Source organism: Trifolium pratense, linkage group LG2 (assembly GCF_020283565.1).
Source record: "Trifolium pratense cultivar HEN17-A07 linkage group LG2, ARS_RC_1.1, whole genome shotgun sequence".
Taxonomy (NCBI): Eukaryota; Viridiplantae; Streptophyta; class Magnoliopsida; order Fabales; family Fabaceae; genus Trifolium; species Trifolium pratense.
The window spans coordinates 47,800,751-47,827,778 of record NC_060060.1 but is presented as its reverse complement, the minus strand read 5'-3'; the positions used below and the strand labels follow the sequence as shown (position 1 = coordinate 47,827,778).

The following is a 27,028-nucleotide window of genomic DNA, read 5'->3' as shown; positions in this document are numbered from 1 at the left end:
TGCAGTTGACCCTCAAGTTTTACAATTGTGCGATTTTGGTCTCCTAAATTTTAAATGTGTGATTTTAACCCCTAAAATTTTACAATTGTTCGATTTTAGCCCTCAAGTTTCAATTGCTCGATTTTAAAACAAATATTTCTATTTTATAAATGTTTTAAAATTTTAAAACATATATTAAATTTTAAAAACATTTTTTATTTATTTTAAAAATATTTTTTTAATTTTAAAATGCCACATAAGAAATTTTAGTAAAAAATATCAACGGCGACTAGCAAATGCAAAAGGGGTAAACTTGGCGGTCTAAAATCGAGCAATTGAAATTTAAAAGTTAAAATCGCACAATTGAAGTTTGGGAGGCCAAAATCACACAATTATAAAAACTTGAGGGGTCAAAACTCCATTTAAGCACGTGGGACTTCTTAACACACTTCATCGCTGGCTTGGGGGACAGATATAAATGGTGGATGGCCCCGATCAGAAATTGATAGCAGGCGCCCTAGCGAATCGTGAAGAGGCTCTAATATCATCTTAAATTGAGTATTGAGTCTAACTCATCCTTACAAAACTGGTTTGTAAGGTGACAATTGACTCTAGTTTATAAACACATATTCAGACTATCTCGCAACTGATGTGAAACTTCTTAACAAAGTCATAAATATTTAACAATTATTGTCAAATTTCTACTCCCTCCTGTCAAAAACTTTGCTCATTGTAGAGTTTTGCACATTGATTAAGAAAGAATAGAGATTAATAAGTTATGTCTTTTTTACCCCTACTTTATTATTAAGAAAGAAAACGTTATAGAGTGAATGTATTAGTTTTTGCAAGGGTACAAATGGTAGAACATTATTCATTGTACATTAGTTTCTTAAAAAAACCAAAATTTTAGGACAAAACTAAAAAGCCAAAAAAATCAGATTTTAGACGGACAAAATACCACATAACATTAATAAAGTAAATATGCATAACTGTATCAAAAAAAAAAGAAGTAATATGCATAACTTGGCTTCACCAAAACAATTTAGTCAAGCATAAACTATAAAAGAGTGTGAAGGTTCATATCATCATTTTTTTGAAGAAGCAAAAAATATATTAAAAGTGAATAATGCACGAGGGGTGCAAATTCACAAAACCAAGTCCACCTGATACATTGCAGGAACAGCAAAACAACTAACAGCCTCCCTACTATAAAAGAATACAGATGAATTCTCTTTATGCCCCGTATGTTTCTTTTAGGCCCCTCTAGCGCGCGCAAAAATTTAGTTTCTAGAAACCGAATTTTTATTAGTGTAAAATTTACACTAAAAAAATAACATTATGTTAAGGAAAAATTAACCACCGCATTACCTATGTTCTCAAGTCATAAACCGAATATTTAACAAGTCAAAAAAATTCAGTTTCTAGAAACCGAATTTCTGAAGTATACATTCAGTAAAAACACATTTTTTATACATCCGCAAATCGAAGGGTTCTATCTACATAGAACTCTTGCATCAAAATCTATGCAAGAAAGAACATTATATGCAACCGTAAGAAAGAAGCATCCAAGTCTATGATTATAGTCAAATAGACCTCAATGTTACATACATTCAACTGTTACTTCACCTGAAATTAATTAATTGAAACTCGTCTATTCGGCTCATTAAGCCAATTAGTGCAGTATTCAAATTCCATCTTTTGACATTTGAAAGCCAACTTCTTCAGCACCTCACCAGAAAGTATTATACATTTCATCAAAAAGCTTAAAAAAATAATGTTACAAGGTCCATTGTTCACAATTAGCAGCAGAACCCTTCAGAACAAAGGTAAAAATACATATAATATCATATCAAGTTGGAATTCCAGAATTACAAATTAGACAATACTGCGAGATAATCATATTTACTGGGACATATAGTAGTAGTAGTCCAACAAAAACTTAGAGCTGTAGTTTCCATGATTGTAGCTTCCTAGATAACAATAGTGGAAGCAGGGAAAAAATGCTCATGTTTATGTTCCACTCTATGATGTGACTTGTTATTAGAGACTTCAAAAAAATGAACACATCTTCGACTGCATAATTTGCAAGTATATTGCAGCCAAAACCATATATGAAGTAAAGCACCATCCTCAACCAAGCTTCTACACCTGTTGAATAACAAGTATATTTTCTTGTTGAATTAGCATTAGAAAATTATTCAAAGTTCTCTCATATTATGCTGCTCACTCTAAATAGGAAAACGGCATAATGATAAAGGAAGCTGAGAAAAGAAAAGGCTCGATGCTTAGAGAGATTGGACGGCTATCCTAATAAACTACCACTTAAGCCCTGATTATTTATAAACATTAGATAACCCCAACAATCAGTAGCAACAAGACCATTACAAACCTAAACTCCTTGGAATGGATCCACATATAACAATTTAATACCTGTAATACTATCAGTTTTCAATGAAAAACGAAGAAATGATGGGAAATCGAGATTGTACAATCAAGAGATCTGGTAACTCTGGTATTTCTAACACTACATATATCGGGCATTGAACAATTACCGATACACAATAAGGTGTAATAGAAAACTCAAAACAGAAAATACAACTATCACTATTACCACAGTAATTTAATAACAGCAAACAAATAACTGATAAGCAATCATTTCACGAAGAATATCATAAAAATTGAAAATAACATGTAACAAGAGAGCGTTATACCGAGTTTTGCTCTTATAGTAGACCTCTAGCAATCATTTCACGTAGAAGTTTCTCTGCTTTATCATTCTCACCGCTTTCGAAGAGTGCACGAATCATTATTTCAAAAGTGAAGGCATTAGGAAAGCAGCCCTTATCTTCCATTTTTGAAAGCAAAACAAATGCTTCTTCAAACAAGCCCTCATTACAAAGTCCACAAATCATAGTTGTGTACATTACGACATTTAGATTGTATCCTTTAGCCAAAAGATCATTAAAAACCTTTAGTGCATCATTAAGCCTCCCACCTTTGCAAAGTCCATCAATTAGGGTACTGTACGTGTACAAATTTGGCATGATACCTTGGTCTTTAATTTTCTTGACTAATGCAATTGCCTCGTCAAGTTCATGATTTTTGCACAAAGTGTGCAAGAAGGAATTGTAGGTGATTACATCGGCTTGTTGACCTCTGTCACACATCTCATCTACAAGCTCCCAAGCATATGTAATTCTCCCTGATTTGCACAAACCATCAATAAGAGTGTTGTATGTTACTGTATTAGGAATAATATTTTTTAAATACATTTCTTTAAAGAGTTTGATGGCTTCATCCACCATTTCACTCTTACAGAACCCATTGATCATAATATTGTAGCTCTTAACATCGGGCATCATTCCCCTTTGGATCATAGTGTTGAATATATGTATTGCCTTTTTCACTTTATTACGAAGGCAGAACCCATCCATTAAAGTACTATAAGTAACTACATCAGGTTTCATGCCTTGTTTCATCATCATAGCTAACACACTTTTAGCTTCTTTCATCTTTCCCTCCTTACAAAACGCATCGATCAATATATTAAAGGTATAAACATCTGGGTTGATGTTTTTCGATACCATTTCGTTCAACAAAACAATTGCTTCTTTTAATTTATTCACAATACAAAAACCATAGATTAGAGCACTATAAGTGACAACGTCTGAAAAAATTCCCTTGTTAACCATTTCAGAAAATAATTGACAAGCATCATCTACAAGCTTATCTTTGCACATGCTATCAATGATTGTACTGTAAATTACCAAATCAGGCTTGACTGATCCTTTTTCGAGCCGTCTCAACAGTTGGAGGGCAGGTGTTGTATGTCCCATTTTACACAAGCCATTGATCAATGTCCCGTAACTAACATGGTTGAGCTGAAAACCCTTAGCGATAAGATCATCATGAAAGTACAATGCTTTCTGAATCTCATTATTAAGACAAAGACCATTGATAAGGGTATTCACGGTTACTACATCCAGCTGATAACCCATCTTAAGAATCTTTCCCAATAGAGAAAATGCATAAGTCATTTGACCTATATGACAGTAACAATTGATCAAAATTGTAATAGTGAAAATGTCAGACCTAATTCCATGGAATTCCATTTGGTGAGAAAGGGAAATAACAGTTGAGTAATTGTTCTTAGTTTTAACAAGAGAACCTAAAATCTTGGTAAATTCAATAATGGAAGGAGTATTACGCATTTGTAGCATTCGATTGAATGAGTAAATAGCATCATTAACATTGTGAGAGTGAGAGAATAACCTTAAAGTAAAGGGAAAAAAGGGTTTTGAAGGAAACCTTGTTAATCTCATAAACAGTGATGACATTTTCTTCTTCTTGTTCGCAGTGTGAAGTTCAATTGCAGAAGAAAGATACCCACGAACTCAACGACGTCGTCTTAGACCAAGAGCAATGGTCATGTTGAATGTAATTTCAACTGCAAAAATCAGTCCAATGGGATGTTGAAATTAGTGTTGAAAATGGACGGATTCTGATATGGACCCTTGCCAGTGATGCACAAAGAATATTTTACCAATGGATTGATCTTTAACCACAACAACATCATGCACTCTTCACATGTGATTTCTAACTCTACTTCTCTCTAATATATCCCCTCTCTCACACAATATTAATAGTCAATAATTTATTAATTAATTACGTAATATTTTTATTTTTTTGGTAAGTAATTAATATTTTTATATAACAGAATTTTTTTATTAAAAAAACAATTAAAAATTTAATTTTGTTTCAATATTTAATAAAAAAATCATCCTCTTGTTTCACCAAAGCAAAGTCCACCGGAGATAACTAGTTTGACCTGGTCCGAATAGAACGTTGACGGTGGTTCTGCAAGTGCACAGAATCGCTACCAAGTAATAAAGTGATAAGTTTATCGTTCTCCACAAGGATTGTGCCAAAATTACTAGTTTCGCTTAGGAATATAGATAGTTGTCTTCGCTTTGTTTGTTTAAAAGGTATCTTTGCGGATAATAGTAAATGACAAGAAAGTAAAGACTAAAATTAAATGACAGAAAAAGTAAATATTGTGTGTGTGATGACACGAGGTGGTTAAGTGTGGTCGGATGCCTCCCTTACTCCTGCTTGGTGGTTATTCCCTTATTTCTCTCTATCATGAATTAGACTATTGAAAATAGGATAGAAGCAATATCATTTTCTATTTCTATTACAAACTGTGCAGAGCTTAGTTAGTGGTTACTCTTACTCTATTTAAGTTTCATCGCCTCAGGTTCCACTTTTTTGTTAAAAACGTTGGTATCATTACCTTAATAGCTCCATGTGTCATAAGCCGTCATGTGTGCCTCTAACTAGTTTTAACTTTGTTCAGGTAGAAATTATCGTTCTTTCTAATCATATACTAAGATCTCATATACTGAATTTAATGGTCTCATATTGGCCCTAGCATACCGTCCCTCGTTCGGGATTACTAGTTTCGTTTCCTATGCGATATCCACTAGGTCCTTGGATTTTATTCTAATGTGATCAATATTAAAATAAATATAAAATCAGACGATAAAAGAGTTTGAAAGTAGAAACAATTGAATTTATACCCAAATTATACAAAACCAAGTATTTGTAAGGGAGTTCCTCGACTCCACCTAACCTAGGAAAAATAAATTACAAAGACAAAAAGAAAATAACCTTATTGGCCTTGGAGTTCCTTAGCCACCTCTTAGAGTTCTCCTAACTCTAGAGTGAATATTCAATATCTTTGAATATTTCTGAATATTTTTTTGAATGAATAATAGTGGAGGATGAAGGTTCTATTCATAGTTTTTCAGTTGGGTTTTGGGTTTTTCTGTGCGTCCATCGCACCCATTGTGGCCACCATGACGTGTAATTTTGCCATCTAGATATCAAGATAGGGATAGACATCCCAAGTTTGTTGGCATTCCTATCTTGTTTTAATTGACTGACAATACAAAAACCATAGATTAGAGCACTATAAGTGACAACAGTAGGCGAAATACCCTTGATAACCATTTCAGAAAATAATTGACAAGCATCATCTACAAGCTTATCTTTGCACATGCTATCAATGATTGTATTATACATCATCACATCAGGCTTTACTGATCCTTTTTCGAGTCTTGTCAACAGTTGGAGGGCAGGTGTTGTATGTCCCATTTTACACAACCCATTGATCAAATGTCCCGTAACTAACATGGTCCAACTGAAATCCCTTAGCGATAAGATCATCATGAAAGTACAATGCTTTCTGAACCTCATTATTAAGACAAAGACCTTTGATAAGGGTATTCAAGGTTACGATATTCGGCTGATAACCCATCTTAAGAATCTTTCCCAATAGAGAAAATGCATAAGTCATTTGACCTACGTGACAGTAACAATTGATTAAAATGGACATAGTAATAATGTTAGGCTTAATTCCACGGAATTCCATTTGTTGGAAAAGGGAAATAACAGTTGAGTAATTGTTCTTTGTTTTAACAAGAGAACCTAAAATCTTGGTAAATTCAATAATGGAAGGAGTATTAAGCATTTGTAGCATTCGATTGAATGAGTAAATAGCATCATTAACATTGTGAGAGTGAGAGAATAACCTTAAAGTAAAGGGAAAAAAGGGTTTTGAAGGAAACCTTGTTAATCTCATAAACAGTGATGACATTTTCTTCTTCTTGTTCGCAGCGTGAAATTCAATTGCAGAAGAAAGCCACGCATGAACTACTCAACGACGTCGTCTTTCAAGTAGTTTATGATCAATTTTCTGCAAGAGTAAGTATACTCTCTAATATTGATCTGGGTGTGGCCGTGTGGGGTTTGTATACACTCTAAGGACTTCGTCAAAAAAATTCCATTTTAAGTTCCTTTCGCAAATGACATAAAAGAACACTATGATAGTGGGTAGTTTTTTTATTTTATAAAATATAATAAAATTAAATTAAAGGTTAGAAATGGAAATAACGATAAAAAGCTATAAGCTCAAACGCTACTTGAAATAATATATCAAAAAAAGCTATAAGCTAATAAGAAAAGATTTTGCCAAACACATTTATTTTTTCCGAACAAAGATTTTACCAAACACATTTATTTTTTTCGAACAAGCTTATAAGTCAATCCAATAAGCTATAAGCTAACTTATTAGATCTACCAAACAAACTCTTAGTCTTTTAGAGTAAGTTGGAAATTAATATTAAGCTTGTAAAGTTAGATATTAAATTAATAGTAAATTCTGTCAAAAAAAATTAATAGTAAATTATTAAAATATAATGATATAATTGATAGTAAGTGGTTAAATATATGGACCAACTTTTTTTTTTTACTGCCTAAACAAGTAAACTTTTTTTAAAATATCTACAAAGTCAAGAACTTATTTGAGAGTAACCATGACAACAGGGACGAGTTTTGTCTTCCTCATTCCCAAACCTCATGGGATTCACTTATCCTCGTACCACCATGATCTTAATATCATACCCAATTTGTTTCGGGTATCCTCAACTCATACACGCATGAACTTGTATTGCATGAATTTTTTATTTTTTACTTTTTATTAAAAAAAAGTATAGGTTTAGAACTATCGTTTTAACATTTTAATTTTTTTAAAAAATAATAAATATAGTGAAAATGAATTATTTAAAGTGTTGGAACAAAATTGATTTAAAAATATTAGCCCCTAAATCTATAAAGGTTTTGATGATAACAAAGTATTAATAAATAATTGGAAGGACTAAAAATTTATTTTAAGTGCGCAGATATAAGCATCAGGTAAGCTCTGAGTAAACCTCAGAGGATGTGAATTCAGATGTTCACAAGCGCTCAGAAGATGTTAGACTTCAGAAGTTACAACATTCAGAGGATGAAGTCTTCAGAACTTCTTAACTGACTACAAGCTTCATCAAAGTCTGAAGATCTCTTTGAAAGCTGTGAAGATTCCTTTTGCTAGTCAACTCTTCTACCAATGAAGAAAAGGACCTTTCAAGCCTGATCAGTTCAGCTACTCTCGTTTTGTCTGTCCTAACTTGAGAACGTGGGTCTTCAGTTTTGTTAGCTGAATAAGGAAAGTCCACTCTGCAGTAGTCAAAGTAACTGAAACTCTTTCTTAGTTTTGGATACAACCAAACTGCATCAAGACAGACTGCTTGAAGACAAAAGATTATCAACTCCAACGGTTCTTTTTGCAACGACTCTTTTCTAGTGGTATATATACTAGAAGAATCAGCTACAACATATATACAATTATCAAGAATTGAACGTGCGCTGAACAAACTCTGAACTCTGTGTATACAAGCTCTGAACCTCTTATCAAGTGTTTTTGCACTTTAGTCAAATACTCTGTACTCTTTGTATTTGCTCTCTTTAGGTTCATCTAAGAGCATTTGTATATTTTTATATACTTTACTATTACTTGAGGAAACTTAAGCTTGTGTGCTTAAGTGTGAAGTCTTAAGCTTGTGTGCTTGAGCATTGTTGAGAAGTCTCTTGCTTGTGTGCTTGAGCAGGTGTAATCTTGTGTGATTATAGTGAACTCCCTTGGAAGTGCAAGGGGACTGGACTACTCTCGTTTTGTGAGAGGAACCAGTATAAATTGCTTGTGTGATCTCTCTCTCTCTCTCTTATCGTGTTTATTGTGTTATTTATCCGCTGCCGTTGTAGTTAAGTTAAGAACTTGAAAAAGTTTTAAACTTGACTAAAACACAATTCAACCCCCCCCCCCCCCCCCCCCCCTTCTTGTGTTTTCACACCTTCAATTGGTATCTAGAGCTCTGGTCTGTTACTTTCACTTAACAGTGAGACAGTAAAGATCTTGTGAGAACACTATGTCTGGAGGAGATGATAGTAGCACTAGAACAACCGGTGAAGCCGGTGAGGCCAGTGGTGCTGGTGGTGGTCCTAGAAATGCTTTTGGTTATGACTACTTAAGTAATGAATCACATGAACATAGTGGCAATAGAAAAGCCCCTATATTCAATGGTGATGCTTCATTATTTGAGTGGTGGAAAGAAAGATTGTATAGCAATATTACTGCTATTGATCATGAGTTGTGGGATTTGGTTGAGCTGGGAGTAACTTTTGAAAACTTAAATGAACATGGAAGGTTGTCCATTGAGCATAGAAAGTTACTCACACCAGCTAACTTAAAAACCTACACTAAGCATCATAGAGTAAAGGACATTGTTGTTGGTGCTATTAGACATGAAGATTATGTCAGAATAGAGGACAAGTCTATTGCCAAATCTATCTTTGATTCTATGTGTGCTACCTATGATGGTAATGAAAAGGTTCAAGAGGCTAAAGCTAGTCTTTTGATAAGGCAATATGAACTATTCACTATGCAACAAGATGAAAACATTGAGACTATGTTTACAAGGTTTCAAATCCTTGTATCTGGTCTTAAAGCTCTTAAGAGAAGTTATTCCACCTATGACCATGTTCAGAAGATTCTGAGAAGTCTTCCTATTGCTTGGAGACCCAAGGTCACTGCAATAGAGGAAGCTCAAAATCTCAAGACTCTGAGTCTTGAAGCTCTGATAAGCAATCTCAGAAGCCATGAGATGGTTCTGGATGCTGACTCAGAAACTAAGAAGAAGTCCAAGTCAGTGGCTTTACAGTCAACTAGGACTACTTCTAAGGCTCTTAAGACTCAGCTTCTTGATATTGAAGAAGAATCTTCTGCTGATGGTCAAGAGGATGAGATGAATGAGGATGAGTTTGCTTTATTCACCAAGTTTCAGCAATGGAACAGATTTAACAAAAGAAATTTCAGAGGTAACAGCTCCAGAAATTTTGTCAGCAAAAAGGATGATCAGAAGAACTGCTTCAACTGTAAGAAGCCAGGACACTTTATTGCTGATTGTCCAGAAATGTCTGCTAAAGACAAAAGCAAAAGATACAGCTCAAAGAAGCAACAATTCAAGAGCAAATTGAAAAAGAGTCTGATGGCTACTTTTGAAGAGCTATCATCTGAGGAAGAAGTTGAGGAAGAAGAAGAGGCAAATCTAGCCCTGATGGCTTCAGCTGACTCAGATGCAGACTCAGACGATGAATCAGAATCAGAATCAGAATCAGATTCTGAAGTAACTGATGAGGTATTTTCTGACTGCTCTAAATCTCAACTTATAACTGCACTTAACAAGGTCATTGAGAAACATCTCAGAGTGTTAAGTAAACAAAAAGTTTTACAAGAAAAGCTTAACACTCTGACTGAACAAACAGAACATTTTCAAGGTCTATATCAAGAAACTCTGAATAGAGTAAATGACTTTGAAAAGGGTTGTGCTGTTTGTCACAAACCTATTGATGAGCAAGAAATAGCTCTTCAACAGTTTGTGCATCTCAACCTTGGGAAGAGCAAAGCTGCTAATAGAATTTATAATGTTTTGAGACATAGAGGAGAAGGACTTGGCTATGAATATGGTAGAACATATTCAAAGCTGAAGACCTTTGCCAAAAAGGTTGGAAAATCTTGGGTTTATTATGTTGTTCCACCAAGTGAAGAGGGAAAGAATCCTGGTATTTGTGAAAATGACAATGATGATCTGAGTGATTTAGAAGCTGACAGCTCAGAGGAACCTAGTTCCTCAGGATCTGGAAAGAAAAGTTCAGAAGATAGAAGTTGTTCAGAACCTGATAACATTAGTTCAGAAGTTCTGAAAGCTTCAATATCTGAGACTTCAAATTCTGGATTTAAAGGAACTTCAGTACCTGAAGCTAGTAAATCTAAAACATCAGAAGTTTTTAAAAAGAAAAATTCAAACTCCAAATCTCAGATGAAGTACAAGACTCAGATTATTTATGATTCTAGAGTCAGTAGATATAATCAATCAGAACATGGGATTGATGATAAATACAAACCCTGGAATCATAAACAATCCAAATCTTGGAACAATAACAGATTTCAAACAAAGAAAAGATTTCAAAAAGGTTATTATTCCAAACCAAGATCTTTCTCCAACACTAGACAACATAATAAGCATTTGTGGACTAACAAGCGTGGACCCAAAAGATGGGTACCAAAAGCTGAAATTATGTACCATTCAGATTTACCAACTAGGAAAGGATATGTCCTACCTAGAGTGTGGAAACAAGTCTTATGCAAAGGAAGAAGGGCTTATGTCCTAGACCAATGGCTGACAAGTTCTCAAGTCAACAATCAGAACTTGATAAATGAAGAGGAAGAATACTGGGATGACTTTATCATTAACCTTGATGAAGAGTTCTATCGCAATGATTAAAGTTGTTTCTCATACAGCCTGCCACTCAAAGAAGTATCATGAAACACTCATGGTATTTGGATAGTGGATGTTCAAGGCATATGACTGGTGACAAACAACTATTTTCCAAGCTGACACTGAAAGAAGGAGGATCTGTTGGCTTTGGAGGTAATCAGAAAGGAAAGATAATAGGTACAGGTACAGTAGGTAATTCTTCCCTATCTATTAATGATGTTTGGTTAGTTGATGGACTCAAACATAACCTATTGAGCATAAGTCAATTTTGCGACAATGGTTATGTAGTTGTCTTTAATAAGGAATCATGTACTGTGTCTAAACAATCTGATAACTCCATGATATTCAAAGGTCCGAGAAAGAACAATGTTTATAAAATTAATCTTTCTGATTTGAATGAACAAAAAGTGATGTGTCTTTTGACCTTGAGTGAAGAAAAATGGATCTGGCATAAGAGGTTAGGCCATGCTAACTGGAGGTTAATCTCTAAACTTAGTAAGCTTGACCTTGTCAGAGGTTTACCTAAAATCAAATATCACTCAAACACACTTTGTGGTTCATGCCAAAAAGGAAAGATTACAAAATCATCTTTTAAACCTAAGAACATTGTCTCTACCTCAAGACCATTGGAACTTCTTCACATTGATCTTTTTGGGCCAGTTCACACTGCCTCTATCAATGGAAAGAAGTATGGATTAGTGATTGTTGATGACTACAGTAGGTGGACTTGGGTAAAATTCCTAAGAACAAAAGATGAAGCTTATGATGAGTTTAGCATCTTCTGCAAACAAATTCAAAATGAAAAAGGCTACACTATTTTAAAAGTTAGAAGTGATCATGGTGGAGAATTTGAAAATGAACCTTTTGAAAACTTTTGTGAAAAATATGGCATTTTGCATGAATTCTCTTCTCCTAGAACTCCTCAACAAAATGGGGTTGTAGAAAGGAAGAATAGAACTCTGCAAGAAATGGCCAGAACCATGATGCATGAAACAAATGTAGCAAAGTTTTTATGGGCAGAAGCTGTAAACACAGCATGTTATGTTCAAAATAGAATCTATATCAGATCTAAGTTGAACAAAACTGCTTATGAATTATTCAAAGGAAGAAAACCTGATATTTCTTATTTTCATCAGTTTGGATGTACGTGTTACATCTTAAATAACAAAGTCCATCTAAAGAAATTTGATGCTAGAGGTTATAAGGGTATTTTTATAGGATACTCTGAACGCTCAAAAGCATACAGACTGTATATTTCTGAAACACATACTGTGGAAGAAACTATGCATGTCAAATTTGATGACAAAGAGCCTGACCAAGTGTCAGAGCTTGTGGAAGGTTTGTCTAGATTTCAGGTATCAGAGGATCAATATTCAGATATTCCAAACTACTCAGAACATCCATTCTCTGAAGAACCTCTGAATACAACAGTTCCTACAGACTCTGAACAACAAAGAACTGAAGAAACTGCTGAACCTGATGTTGATGAGTCTGAAGATGATGAGCCCCCAAGAAATACTTTCAAATACAAATCATCACATCCAGAGGAACTGATATTAGGCAACAAGGACAGTCCAAGGAAGACAAGATCTCAACTGAGAAATGAGGAATCTTTAGTTGGTCTTATCTCAATGATGGAACCTTCAAAGATTGATGAAGCTCTGAAAGATGATGCTTGGATTGTAGCAATGCAAGAAGAGCTGAATCAATTTCAAAGGAATGATGTGTGGACTCTAGTGCCTAAGCCTTCACACAAGAACATTATTGGAACAAAATGGGTATTCAGAAACAAGCTGAATGAACAAGGTGAAGTTGTAAGAAACAAGGCTAGATTGGTTGCACAAGGTTATAGTCAACAAGAGGGGATTGACTATACTGAAACCTTTGCACCAGTTGCTAGACTTGAAGCAATCAGGTTACTTCTATCTTATGCTGTTAATCATGGAATAACCTTGTATCAGATGGATGTTAAAAGTGCCTTCTTAAATGGTTTTATTTCTGAAGAAGTGTATGTTAAGCAACCTCCTGGTTTTGAAGATGTCTCAAACCCAGAACATGTTTTTAAATTGAAGAAATCACTGTATGGTCTGAAACAAGCTCCAAGAGCTTGGTATGATAGACTCAGTAATTTCCTTCTTGAAAAGGGTTTTGAAAAAGGAAAGGTTGACTGCACACTCTTTAGAAAAACAACCAAAGAAGACATTTTAATCATTCAAATTTATGTTGATGATATTATTTTTGGTTCAACTAATGCTTCCTTGTGCAAGAACTTTTCTAAGATAATGCAGGATGAATTTGAAATGAGCATGATGGGAGAATTGAAATTCTTTCTTGGAATTCAAATCAATCAGAAGAAGGAAGGAACTTATGTTCATCAATCAAAATATACCAAGGAACTTCTGAAGAAATTCAATCTAGATGACTGCAAGATAATGAACACTCCTATGCATTCAACTACCAACATGAGCAAGTCAGATGATGAAGGAAAAGTAGATCAAAAGGTCTACAGAGGTATGATTGGTTCCTTACTCTATCTGACAGCCTCTAGACCAGATATTTTATTCAGTGTATGCTTATGTGCAAGATTCCAGTCAGATCCTAGAGAATCTCATCTTACAGCTGTAAAGAGAATCTTTAGGTATCTGAAAGGAACAACTAATCTTGGACTTCTCTATAAGAAATCCAATGATTATGTGCTAAATGGATTCTGTGATGCTGACTATGCTGGAGATAAAATTGAAAGAAAATCCACAAGTGGCAATTGTCAATTTGTTGGTGAAAACCTTATCTCCTGGGCTAGTAAGAGACAAACTACTATAGCTTTGTCTACAGCAGAAGCAGAATACATTTCAGCAGCTAAGTGTTGTACACAACTACTCTGGTTAAAATATCAGTTAGAAGATTATCAGGTAAGCAGTAACAATATTCCTTTATATTGTGACAATACTGCAGCCATTCATTTATCTAAAAATCCTATCCTACACTCTAGAGCCAAACATATTGAAATTAAACACCATTTTATCAGAGATTATGTTCAGAGAGGCATTATAGATATTAAGTTTGTTGATACTGAAAATCAATGGGCTGACATATTTACTAAAGCCTTACCTGTTGAAAGATTTGATTTTATAAAGAAACATCTGAACATGTTTTCAATCTCTGAATGAAAATTTTTTTTGGGGCTTTTAAAGTGTAAGAGGTTATGTATATCAGAACTTATGATTCAGATCATCTGAAACACAAGCTCTGAAGTACCTAACTCTGATAGAGAATTTTAAATATCTCAGAGGCTCTGAACTATTTAAGTGGGAAACGTTTAGTATTCACTGCTGAACAGTTGTCCATTAAAATAGCAGTTACCGAGTAAATTTCTGCACGTGGTCTACGTGTGTCAGGTAGTGGGTGGTTAATGATGATTTTTGGTATTCACTTTCTGTCAATTAGCGTAACTTCCCAAATTTGCTATTTTCATGTTAACTGTACTCATTTAAATAAACTTACACAATACACTTGCACACTATTCACTTTCACAACCTACACTTTCATATTCTCTCTAAACCTCCAACACACTTTCTTCCTCTCTCGTTAGTTTTCCAAACCCTACCCTAATCTCCAACAATGGCCGGACCTTCGTCATCTTCTTCAACAAAGATTCCACCGTTTATGTTCAAGAATCTTCAGATTGTTGGGAACGAGATGGAGTTTCCTGAATCTGAACTCTGCTTTCTGTCTGAGAAGATTGTGGACTTTGATAGTCTTTCTGCAAACGGTTTTGAAGTTAAGCAGTACTTTACATCACAAAGATGGGATAAGTACTTCGACATGCTTAACGGTCCTATCTACCCAGACTTGCTTAAGAAATTTTGGATGAAAGCAAGAGTGTTTGATAAACATGAAGCAAAGAAGGAAGAAATTGCTGCTATTGAGAGGGATCCTAGTCTGAAGGGTAAAACTAGGAAGGAAATGGGCTTGCTGGAATTTACAGGTGTTCAGATTAGGTCTAACATCTGTGGGATGAATATGGCTTTCTCACCAATTCATTTCAATGCTCTCCTTGGTCTACCTAACTCTGGGATAGAGTTAGATGCTTTTGAAAAGGATACCAGATATAGAGATGATCTTCTGCATCTCATCTGCACTGACTTTAAGCTGAAAGGGAAAGTCAAAGGATTGACTGACGAGTGCAGAGTGATGTTCAAGATAATCCTTGCTTCTATCAGTCCAAGAGTTGGAGGGACTGATACAATCTCCTGGACGCATCGTCATTTGTTATATTTCCTTCTGACAAGGAAGAGAGTTAATCTTGGAGATTACTTTTTTGAACGGATTTGTGAAGCAATTTTTGCAAGTAAGACTCAGAGGAAAACTACTATAGTTTATCCCAGGTTGTTGTCAGACCTTCTATATCAAGGTCACGTGGTTCAGAACCTGCAGAAGTTCCACCCAGAATTGGTTCAGAAGAAGTTTTATCCAGAGATTCTGAATGCTAGTTTTCTATCCAAGATGCGTTTGATTGCATCTAAGCCTGTTGCTCCTCCTCAAGAATTCTCTGTTAGGCTTGAAGATCGTCTGTACATTGAAGGCTACCCTGTTATTTCTGAAGCTGATGCAGAGCATGTAATTCAGGACTACTTAGAAGTGCTCAGAAAAGAAGGTTTTATTGTTGATAGGAGTATGGTTCCAAAGGCTCCTGCAAACCAGTATAACCCTTCTAGGAAGCAAAAGAGAAAGGCTGAAGCTCAAGATGATCTACCTAAGCCAGATCTTTTGGCTCAAAAGAAAGTTAAAGTTGAACAATCTATGGCTGAGCAAAGGACTAAGAGAAAACATGAAGAATCTGCTACCAAGGCTACTGAAGAAGCTTCAAAAGAGCCTGTTGTTGTTGAAGTATCCAGCTCATCTGAAGAGACTGAGTCAGAAGCTGAGACTGAATCTGATGAAGAGACTCTGGCTGCACGTTTGAGGAAAAGACCTGCTCCTACTCCTAAAGGTAAAGGTAAGTCTACTAAGTATGTCTTTAATGCAAAAGAGATTGGAATAGGTTACACCAAACCTCTCAGAACTGTTTTACCAGCCTCTGAAACTCCAACCTCTGATAACCCCCTATCAGAATTAGAAAAACATCTTAGTCCAGATCCTCTGAATAACAAAACCTTCACCCAGAAACCTTCATCACCTCCTAAACCTAAATCACCTCAACCTCAACCACAAAAAGAAACACCTATCATATCACCATCTGAACCTACATCACACACTCCAAACCCTGACAAAGCTTCTCCCACTAAACAACCATCTCCAATTCTGTCATCTGAACCTGCATCCCCACAACATCAAAATCCTGAACCATCTAACCCTGAACCAACAGATAATCCAATTCCTGAAACAATCCCTGAACCTCAACCAAGTGCTGAATATGCTTCTCCTGAGCGTATTCATACTTGTGCCCCCAAGCCTTCAGAGGCAGAAGTTGTCATTATTGACAATCCTGCTAATGAATCAACCAATATCTCTACCATTCCCAATCCTTCACCCTCATCATCTAACCCATTCAATAATCTATCCACTCAATTGCATAAAGACTTGGTTCGATTATCTTTGCTAAAGGACAGGTTTCTAGTTTGTCCTTCTGATGTGGATTTGGAAGTTTCAAGCATTAAGGCAAGGATTTGCAATGCTTTGGATGGTGCTGCTGAGGAAATTAAGGCTGTGGTTGGAAGAAGAGACTTGGATGTGATAAGTTTCATGAGGGAAAGTCTGGCTAGGGCTGAATTGAAAAGGTTAACCTCGTTTAATCATGCTGAATCTGAACGTGCTAAGCTGGAAGCACTTGCTGCTGCTGAACAACGTCTGAACGCTCTCAAAGTCATCTGGATAGACTCCAAGCTGTTTCAGAGTCTTGAAGCTCAGAGGTCTGAGTCTGAAAGGTTAGAAGAAGCTGCTGCAAGAGTTGCCCAGTTGGCAAATGAGTTGCAACCCGAGGACTTTTCAGAGGATGATGTGCTTGCTTTTCAGAATCAAGAGGATGTGCTGATGATTGACTATCCAGAGGAAGGTGAACCCTCTGATAAAGGCAAGGCACCTTTGGTTGAAGAACACGTGCCTTTGGTTCAAGATCAAGCTCCTGTGGTGGTTAATCAGTTGCAGATCTTTCAAGAAGCTCTGAGGGAACAACAGGAAGGTTTGGAAAGGCAAAGAGCTGCTCACCAAACATTGGAAACCAAGGTGGATGGTTTAGTTTCCAATGTGGGATCTTTGAACGACAAATTTGACCAACTCTTAGCCTTCCTTAAGAAACCCTAGGATTCTATGCACTTATTTTAAGTTGTTTTCGTTTTAAGCTGTTTTTCTTGTTTTCTTGTTAGTTTCTGAACATTTTTTTTATTTCAAGCTGTTTTGTTTATGTTGTCTTTACTTTGTCTGCAAAAATTTCTTGTTTTCTTGTTATGTGGTTTGTTATTTTTACTAATTCTCTTTGATAAATAAGATCATAAGAACACAAGATGCTTTTAAAACGAAAATATTTATTAATGATCTAACAATGTTGAGTACATTGGTAACAAGAAAAAGAAAAAGACAACCTAATCCTAATCAGATGGATAAAACTCAGAAGAAATCTCTGATTTCTCCTCAGCATCATCTGATGAAATTTCTATGGGATCCGGGTTTTGCTCTTCTTCTTCTTCTTCTTCTTGTTCTTCTTCTGGAACATAGCCAGCCAAGAACTCAACATAGTCAGCATCATCTTCATTCTCTTCAGCTTCAGAATCTGATGAGATGATTATTATCTCAGCATCTTGTGGTTTCTTGTTGTCTTCTTTATTCTTCTCATCTTCTTCGCGTTTTTCGTCTTCTTTCTTTCTCTTAAACTCTGCGATGCGTAAACTAAATCTTTTCATTCTTCCTAGTCTCTCTTGATTTACTCGTTTATTCTTGTTTTTACGTGAAGCAGGCATGTTAACTTGTTCACCTTTTTATAACCTTTTAAGCGCGTTGTTTTCTGTCTTTGAAATAAATTCACCTTTGTAACAACCACTCTTCTTTCTTTGACTGTCTTGGTTATATAAATTTTTTTTCTTACTTTTTGATAATGACAAAAGGGGGAGTAGTTACGCATTAATTGATAAGTGATAAGTTCTAAAAACTGAAACCACACTTTTATCTCGCTTTTATCCGTTAAGTTAAAAGTTGTTACTTTTAAGTTGTTTTACGTATTTCAATACGGAGACTAAGTTAGTTGAAACTAAAATAAATTTCATAAGTAAGGATAAGTTAAGAGTGCAATTTTAACTTAGCCTTATGAGACTTAGGGGGAGAGCTTGCAAACCTCTCACTCTGAAGAAAGATATGAAATTTGTTTTATTTCAAAATATCTTAATCTTATACTAAATTAAAATATCATGGATATAACCTAAAGTTTTGACTTTATGGAGTATCAATCTTAGGGGGAGCTTGCAAACCTCATAAACCTAAAAGAAACATGATAAGTTAATTTAACAACAATTGTCAATTAATACTTATGTTTGTCATCATCAAAAAGGGGGAGATTGTTGGAACAAAATTGATTTAAAAATATTAGCCCCTAAATCTATAAAGGTTTTGATGATAACAAAGTATTAATAAACAATTGGAAGGACTAAAAATTTATTTTAAGTGCGCAGATATAAGCATCAGGTAAGCTCTGAGTAAACCTCAGAGGATGTGAATTCAGAAGTTCACAAGCGCTCAGAAGATGTTAGACTTCAGAAGTTACAACATTCAGAGGATGAAGTCTTCAGAACTTCTTAACTGACTACAAGCTTCATCAAAGTCTGAAGATCTCTTTGAAAGCTGTGAAGATTCCTTTTGCTAGTCAACTCTTCTACCAATGAAGAAAAGGACCTTTCAAGCCTGATCAGTTCAGCTACTCTCGTTTTGTTTGTCCTAACTTGAGAACGTGGGTCTTCAGTTTTGTTAGCTGAATAAGGAAAGTCCACTCTGCAGTAGTCAAAGTAACTGAAACTCTTTCTTAGTTTTGGATACAACCAAACTGCATCAAGACAGACTGCTTGAAGACAAAAGATTATCAACTCCAACGGTTCTTTTTGCAACGACTCTTTTCTAGTGGTATATATACTAGAAGAATCAGCTACAACATATATACAATTATCAAGAATTGAACGTGCGCTGAACAAACTCTGAACTCTGTGTATACAAGCTCTGAACCTCTTATCAAGTGTTTTTGCACTTTAGTCAAATACTCTGTACTCTTTGTATTTGCTCTCTTTAGGTTCATCTAAGAGCATTTGTATATTTTTATATACTTTACTATTACTTGAGGAAACTTAAGCTTGTGTGCTTAAGTGTGAAGTCTTAAGCTTGTGTGCTTGAGCATTGTTGAGAAGTCTCTTGCTTGTGTGCTTGAGCAGGTGTAATCTTGTGTGATTATAGTGAACTCCCTTGGAAGTGCAAGGGGACTGGACTACTCTCGTTTTGTGAGAGGAACCAGTATAAATTGCTTGTGTGATCTCTCTCTCTCTCTCTTATCGTGTTTATTGTGTTATTTATCCGCTGCCGTTGTAGTTAAGTTAAGAACTTGAAAAAGTTTTAAACTTGACTAAAACACAATTCAACCCCCCCCCCCCCCCCCCCCCCCTTCTTGTGTTTTCACACCTTCATAAAGTTCTCCTTAAAAGTAAAATTATAATTTAAGAGTTTGTTGAAGGGTTATGTCACATCGAACTCACCAAAATTAATAAAACCGAGTTAAAACACTACTTGTAGTAAAAGTGGCAACCCAGATCGTTTCCCAATTGACCAACCTTGAAATTCAACCAAATTTAAAAACAAAATTAAAAGGTCTAAGGGGGTTTTAGTTGAAGATGAAATAAACATAAACAAAAGCAAATAGACTTGAAAACAATGATTTAAAAACAATCAATACAAGAGGTTCAACATTAATGAGTTTAATTTAATCCTTAACTACAACTAAATATGCATATGTGAATCTCATTTTTGGTTTTGAATTACAATGATAAGCTCACCATAATTCACAATTTTAATACTAAAAAAGTTTCCATTTTTGCGTGGCGATTATTGCGTGACAGGTTACCCACAAAGTCAAACCTTGTCACCCGAGGAGTTTTATCTTCTGCAGCTCATCATTGTGTTTCTGGTTGTGGGGCGGCTGAGTCGACCCACCATTTATTCATCTTTTGCAGTACTTTCGGGTCTATTTGGGATTTAGTTCGCTCTTGGATTGACATTTCATCGACGGGTTTCACTTCTATACGGGATCATTTTGTTTAGTTTACTTTATCAGCTGGTGGATCCAGAGCACGTCGGTCTTTTTTGCAGCTTATTTGGCTTGCCAGTGTATGGGTTGTGTGGACGGAGAGAAATCATAGATTGTTTAGAGGTTCAACTAGCACTCCTCATCAGATGTTGGACAAGATCAAGCTCTTTTCTTATAGGTGGTTGAAGACGACGAGTGTTACTTTAGTCTTAAACTACCATAGTTGGTGGTCTAGTCCTTTGCTATGTTTGGGCCTTATATGATTGTTTGTATTTCTTTCTGTGACTATTTGTAAACTTTGGTAATCTATCTTAGCACATCTTGTGCTGAGAAGATTGTTCTTGTTAATATATATATCTCATTTTGGCTTGTTCAAAAAAAAAAATTAAAAGGTCTAAGGGGGTTTTAGTTGAAGATGAAATAAACATAAACAAAAGCAAATAGACTTGAAAACAATGATTTAAAACCAATCAATACAAGAGGTTCAACATTAATGAGTTTAATTTAATCCTTAACTACAACTAAATATGCATATGTGAATCTCATTTTTGGTTTTGAATTACAATGATAAGCTCACCATAATTCACAATTTTAATACTAAAAAAGCTTCTAGGAGGAAGATTAATCAAGGAAAATGAATTAAACAAACATTTAGCCAAGAATAAACTTTAAAATCCAAAATCAAACCAAGCTAGACAAAACATGAAACATCTTCAATGCAATATCTACTTCTTGTTTTCTCTTTCTACAATTGAGTTAATGAAGTCACTAACACAGTCATTCAAGACTCAATTTCATTTAAGCAACAAAAAAAAATCATATTCAAAAAGAGAAGACAAAGAAGAATGAAAATCATATAGAGCAAAGTTTCATAAATCAAACCTTAATAATGTCTACATTAAATGATCGATTAAAAAGAAATTAGTCTTTCGGTGACCCTTCCATTTTTACGGGGTGTGATAGATTATGGAATAATCATAAATATTTTGTATTTGTAGTTACTAAAAAAATATAGCAGTAATTAATTACTAAAAAGAGATCATGGAATGAACAGATCATAAAAATATGTTCATTTATACATAAAAAAAAAAGAATTTATAAAAATAAAGAATTTGACTATTCAGATTTTTAACTTATCATTTATGAGGTAGTGGATGGTTATTATTGTTGGAACACAATCTCACTCTATGAATCACACACACAAAACTGGTAGGCTCTAGGTGCGCTAATGAGCACAGAAACTAGAACAAAATGAAAAAACTATGAACTCAAAAATTGATCAGCAATGGAGGAATTGATTTGGAAGAGAGAGGAAGAAGATGAATACACTATTAGGGAAACTTTGTTATTTTATTCACACCACAAGAATTGAATCAATTAAAATATATGCAAACTCCCTAATTATTAGATAACCCCCTACTTGCACCCTAAGTTACACACTTGTAACTTTTAACAAACTCCCTAATTATTAGATAACTACTAACCACTAACTGACTCTCTAACTAACTTTTGTCTGGTCAGTTACACTTAACAACCAATCAAAACACTTTAAAACAAGCTATTGCTTGTAACACAAGTAAATTGCAACACTTGAATTATAAACTAACACACCATTTAATTCAATGTTGCTAATGATTCTAAGCCCATCATGTTTCTTAGCTTCTTGTACACTTTTATTTGCACTGCCTTTGTAAGAATATCAGCAAGCTGCTCTCCACTTCTACAATGCTTCAAGCATAATTTGTCATTATTGACCTATTCTCTGAGTGATGAAATCTCATCTCTATATGCTCGCTCCTGCCATGTGCTACAAGATTCTTAGCCAAATTTATTGTTGAGATGTTATCTATATTAATTCATGGTCACTGATCCATGATCTTCACCTGTCATTTCTTCCATTAGATTCACTAGCTAGATGACTTGGCATGCACATAATGATGCTGCAATGTATTCTCCCTGATTTGCACAAGCCATCAATAAGAGTGTTGTATGTTACTGTATTAGGAATAATATTTTTTAAATACATTTCTTCAAAGAGTTTGATGGCTTCATCCACCATTTCACTCTTACAGAACCCATTGATCATAATACTGTAGCTCTTAACATCGGGCATCATTCCTCTTTGGACCATAGTGTTGAATATGTATTTGGCCTTGCTCACTTCATTACGAAGGCAGAACCCATCCATTAAAGTATTATAAGTAACTACATCAGGTTTCATGCCTTGTTTCATCATCATAGCTAACACACTTTTAGCTTCTTTCATCTTTCCCTCCTTACAAAACGCATCGATCAATATACTAAAGGTATAAACATTTGGGTTGATGTTTTTCGATACCATTTCGTTCAACAAAACAATTGCTTCTTTTAATTTATTCACAATACAAAAACCATAGATTAGAGCACTATAAGTGACAACGTCTGGAAAAATTCCCTTGTTAACCATTTCAGAAAATAATTCACAAGCATCATCTACAAGCTTATCTTTGCACATGCTATCAATGATTGTATTGTAAATTACCACATCAGGCTTGACTGATCCTTGTTTGAGTTGTCTCAACAGTTGGAGGGCATTTGTTGTATGTCCCATTTTACACAAGCCATTAATCAATGTCCCGTAACTAACATGATCCAACTGAAAACCCTTTGTGATAAGATCATCATGAAAGTACAATGCTTTCTGAATGTCATTATTAAGACAAAGGCCTTTTATAAGGGTTGTCAAGGTTACTGTTGTGAATTCGTCTATAAAATCACACCAATAAAAGAACTTGATGTGTGGAGCAATAGAACGGCAACCAATAATTAAGTGGAATAAGCAATAATAATAATAACAACCGATAAACGAGATAAAGGAGAAGAAAGAACACAATGTTTGTTTACCCAGTTCGGTCCAATAATGACCTAGTCCGGGGGAGAGAGCAGCCCCTCCGTTCCACTATATCAAACGAGTAACTTTACAAAGAGTTACAATTGAGTTACAAGAATTAATCCTAATTCTACCCAAAACCCGAATCTCTTCCCGTGGCCAAGAGACTCAATTTGATAAGTGTTTCCCAAGGTGTACCACAAAGATAGTTCTCCCACCCTAGAGTTGTACCAAGAGAAAAAACTTTTTTTCCTCTCTAAAACCCTAGCCCTTGTGTGGTGGCAAACCCTAATCCTTGCCTCTACATCTCTACTCTCTTTCTCTCTCTCTCTCAATTTTTCTATGAATAAAGCACTCCCTATTTATAGAAAAATATATGCCAAAAAATTAGTAACAAATCTGTTTTAAAATAAAACAAATCCAAGTCAGAGTATCTTCCAAGAAAATATATTTTTTCCTAAAAAATCTTCAAAACATCAAAGATGCAAAAAGATTCAACAAAGATTTTTTTGACTTCTTGTAACTGAGATTTCAAGGCATATCCAACAATTCTCCACCTTGCCTTTAAATTGATGGTGATCCCATCAACCAGCGTGCTGCTCTTTTCATCTTGAATCTTCTATTCAAGATCACCAGATTGTACCTCCCTCTTCATCCTCGGAATGCCTTCCGCTCTCATGAAGATCTTGCATCCCACTACCATAGGATTTTAGGTAGCCCCACAAGATTCACCGCACCATCTCCAGACTCTGAACTGGTCAAGTCCGTACCTCCCTGAAGAAACGCTTGCTTCCAACTATCATCGGAATTTTAGATAGCTCAACAAGCTCCACCATCCCTCGTCAGCCCCCGGACTGTGCCTTTTTCGTCCTCCTGAAGAATCGCTTGCCTCCGACTATCCATGGGATTTTGCGATAGCCCTACAAGCCTTCACCACTCTTCGACCCCGGAATGCCTTCCGTAATCTCGAAGTTTTGCTTGGCTCCAAACCAACCTTGGAATTTTAGGCGGTTCCACAAGCTGCAACATCAAACTCTCCTTGTATCCAACTACCTCCAGCAGTCTCACAAGTTACCAAGTCTGATCACATGTTGCTTTCAATTGTCTCCCTGAAGATCTCTCAAGGTCTTGCACTTCTTCAGCCACAATTGAAACATAACCGACAAGGTCTCCATGGTCATCCTCTTTGGTTCAACAATACAACTCTCCTCCCTATCTCCAATTAGATAGCCAAGAGCTAATGTTGACTGTCTACCACTATTGGAAGACTCCACCTCAAATTGAGTTTCCACCAAAGTATACCCACCATGATCTCCACCTTGTAACACGCAAGACATCTTCAACTCCTCTGAAACATACTTCAAGCTATTGTTAGTCTCCAACAATTATAGTTCAGTTCAACACCTAGTAAACCTTGTTCACTAGTCCAACTAAACTCATGTCACTAACAGGTCCACCCGAAGTCCCACAACTCAACCACATTATGAGAGTCACCACTAGTTATAGATGCATGACCAATTATCTTTGCATCTAAGTTCAAAAACATACCTCACATTGTGTAAAGAAACTCACGATTATCAAACTTCGTAAGACAAACTGAACCCATACCTTGAACCTTCAAGCTTTCCGTTTTCAAGATGAACAACTCCACCTTCAACTAGCTCTAGAGTCTCAAAGTATTCATTCTTTGACCACATGTGAAAGGAGCATCCAACGTCCATGACTAAACACTCCACCGGTTCCCAACTTCCACTAGCACCTCCGCATCCTCATAATAAAGTTGTTGTTTCAGAAGTAACCCGAGTATTATTACCACCGCCTCTCCAGGCCGACCTTCTTCGCAATCTCCATTAACTCTTTATCTTCGAGGCACCGGGTAACGACACTCCATGTTTTACCCATCATCTCGAACATTAAAATTGCTTCCATCTTCGCTTTCCACAATTCCAAATTGCTTTCGGAAAGTCCCTCGATATCCGACTTAGAAACCATGGTGCTCACTTCAAATTGTTCCAATTGCCCCACGGTGGGCGCCAATTGTTGTGAATTCGTCTATAAAATCACACCAATAAAAGAACTTGATGTGTGGAGCAATAGAACGGCAACCAATAATTAAGTGGAATAAGCAATAATAATAATAACCGATAAACGAGATAAAGGAGAAGAAAGAACACAATGTTTGTTTACCCAGTTCGGTCCAATAATGACCTAGTCTGGGGAGAGAGCAGCCCCTCCGTTCCACTATATCAAACGAGTAACTTTACAAAGAGTTCCAATTGAGTTACAAGAATTAATCCTAATTCTACCCAAAACCCGAATCTCTTCCCGTGGCCAAGAGACTCAATTTGATAAGTGTTTCCCAAGGTGTACCACAAAGATAGTTCTCCCACCCTAGAGTTGTACCAAGAGAAAAAACTTTTTTTCCTCTCTAAAACCCTAGCCCTTGTGTGGTGGCAAACTCTAATCCTTGCCTCTACATCTCTACTCTCTTTCTCTCTCTCTCTCTCAATTTTTCTATGGATAAAGTACTCCCTATTTATAGAAAAATATATGCCAAAAAATTAGTAACAAATCTGTTTTAAAATAAAACAAATCCAAGTCAGAGTATCTTCCAAGAAAATATATTTTTTCCCAAAAAATCTTCAAAACATCAAAGATGCAAAAAGATTCAACAAAGATTTTTCTGACTTCTTGTAACTGAGATTTCAAGGCATATCCAACAGTTACGATATTCGGCTGATAACCCATCTTAAGAATCTTTCCCAATATAGAAAATGCATAAGTCATTTGACCTACGTGACAGTAACAATTGATTAAAATGGACATAGTAATAATGTTAGGCCTAATTGTTCCATGGAATTCCATTTGTTGGAAAAGGGAAACAACAGTTGAGTAATTGTTCTTTGTTTTAACAAGGGAACTTAAAATCTTGTTAAATTCAATAATGGAAGGGGTTTTTCGCATATTTAGCATACTTTTGAACATATAAATAGAATCATCATCAACATCACTAACATTGTGAAAATGTGAGAAAAATCTGAAAGTGAAAAAGTTAGGAAGTAAAGAGGGTTTTGAAAGAAACCTTGTTAATCTCATAGGCGACATAATTCCTTGCTGCGTGGGTGTGTTTGAGAAAGGAGCGGCAACGACGAAGGTTAGAGCGGTGGAGTCTTTTGTGTGTTACCGGAGCAGCTGGTAAACTATTTTACATGGTGACTGCATCTCCAACCTTATTTTGTCACGTTATAATTTCTTTTATTGAAGTTAGGAAAATTTTAGAAGGAGTTCATTGTAGACCAATACTTAAAAAAATATTTAAAATTTCAAATGTCCTTGAGATAATGAGTATGGTTGTTACTTAGAAAATTTATAGTTATACACTTTTTTTTTCCTTATAACAGGAAACTCGTCATTTCATTAGCTAATAAAGTATTAATACAAGTAGGTGGCAAATCAAAGATATAGCGACGAGGTTATGAAACAGCCGCTCTAGCAAGCTTATGAGCAATCGAGTTCGCTTGTCATTACAATTAAAGAGTTAAATTCAGAGATGTCATTGACTCGTCGATGGATGTCATCAACAACACTTTTGGAGTCAGTTTCAAAAAAGGTTATTATCTCTTGTTTTATTTTATTTATTTATTTGCTGCAATTTGTTTACTTTTCTTTTCCAGTAACTATTTACTTTCGTTA

The 27,028-nt window shown here is 35.4% G+C and overlaps 2 protein-coding genes across 5 annotated transcripts in view; both read right to left on the bottom strand.

Annotated features, from left to right (window-relative positions):
• The window catches only part of LOC123910277 (50S ribosomal protein L6, chloroplastic), a 48,216-nt gene that overhangs the window by 3,836 nt on the left and 17,352 nt on the right, over positions 1-27,028 (bottom strand). The gene's annotated exons all lie outside the window — the stretch shown is intronic.
• LOC123910274 (putative pentatricopeptide repeat-containing protein At1g12700, mitochondrial) lies at positions 1,531-26,434 on the bottom strand. Of its 4 annotated transcripts, none has more exons than XM_045961371.1 (3): positions 26,418-26,434; positions 2,691-4,021; positions 1,531-2,127 (listed from the first exon to the last, which is right to left on the bottom strand). In XM_045961371.1, exon 2 carries the CDS (start codon positions 4,014-4,016, stop codon positions 2,703-2,705), a length of 1,314 nt encoding a protein of 437 aa, XP_045817327.1. In that variant the 5' UTR covers positions 4,017-4,021; positions 26,418-26,434; the 3' UTR covers positions 1,531-2,127; positions 2,691-2,702. The 4 variants fall into 4 exon arrangements, with proteins under 4 accessions (XP_045817327.1, XP_045817326.1, XP_045817325.1 ...); XM_045961370.1 differs by lacking the exon at positions 26,418-26,434 and adding an exon at positions 6,609-6,622; XM_045961369.1 differs by lacking the exon at positions 26,418-26,434 and adding an exon at positions 4,288-4,583.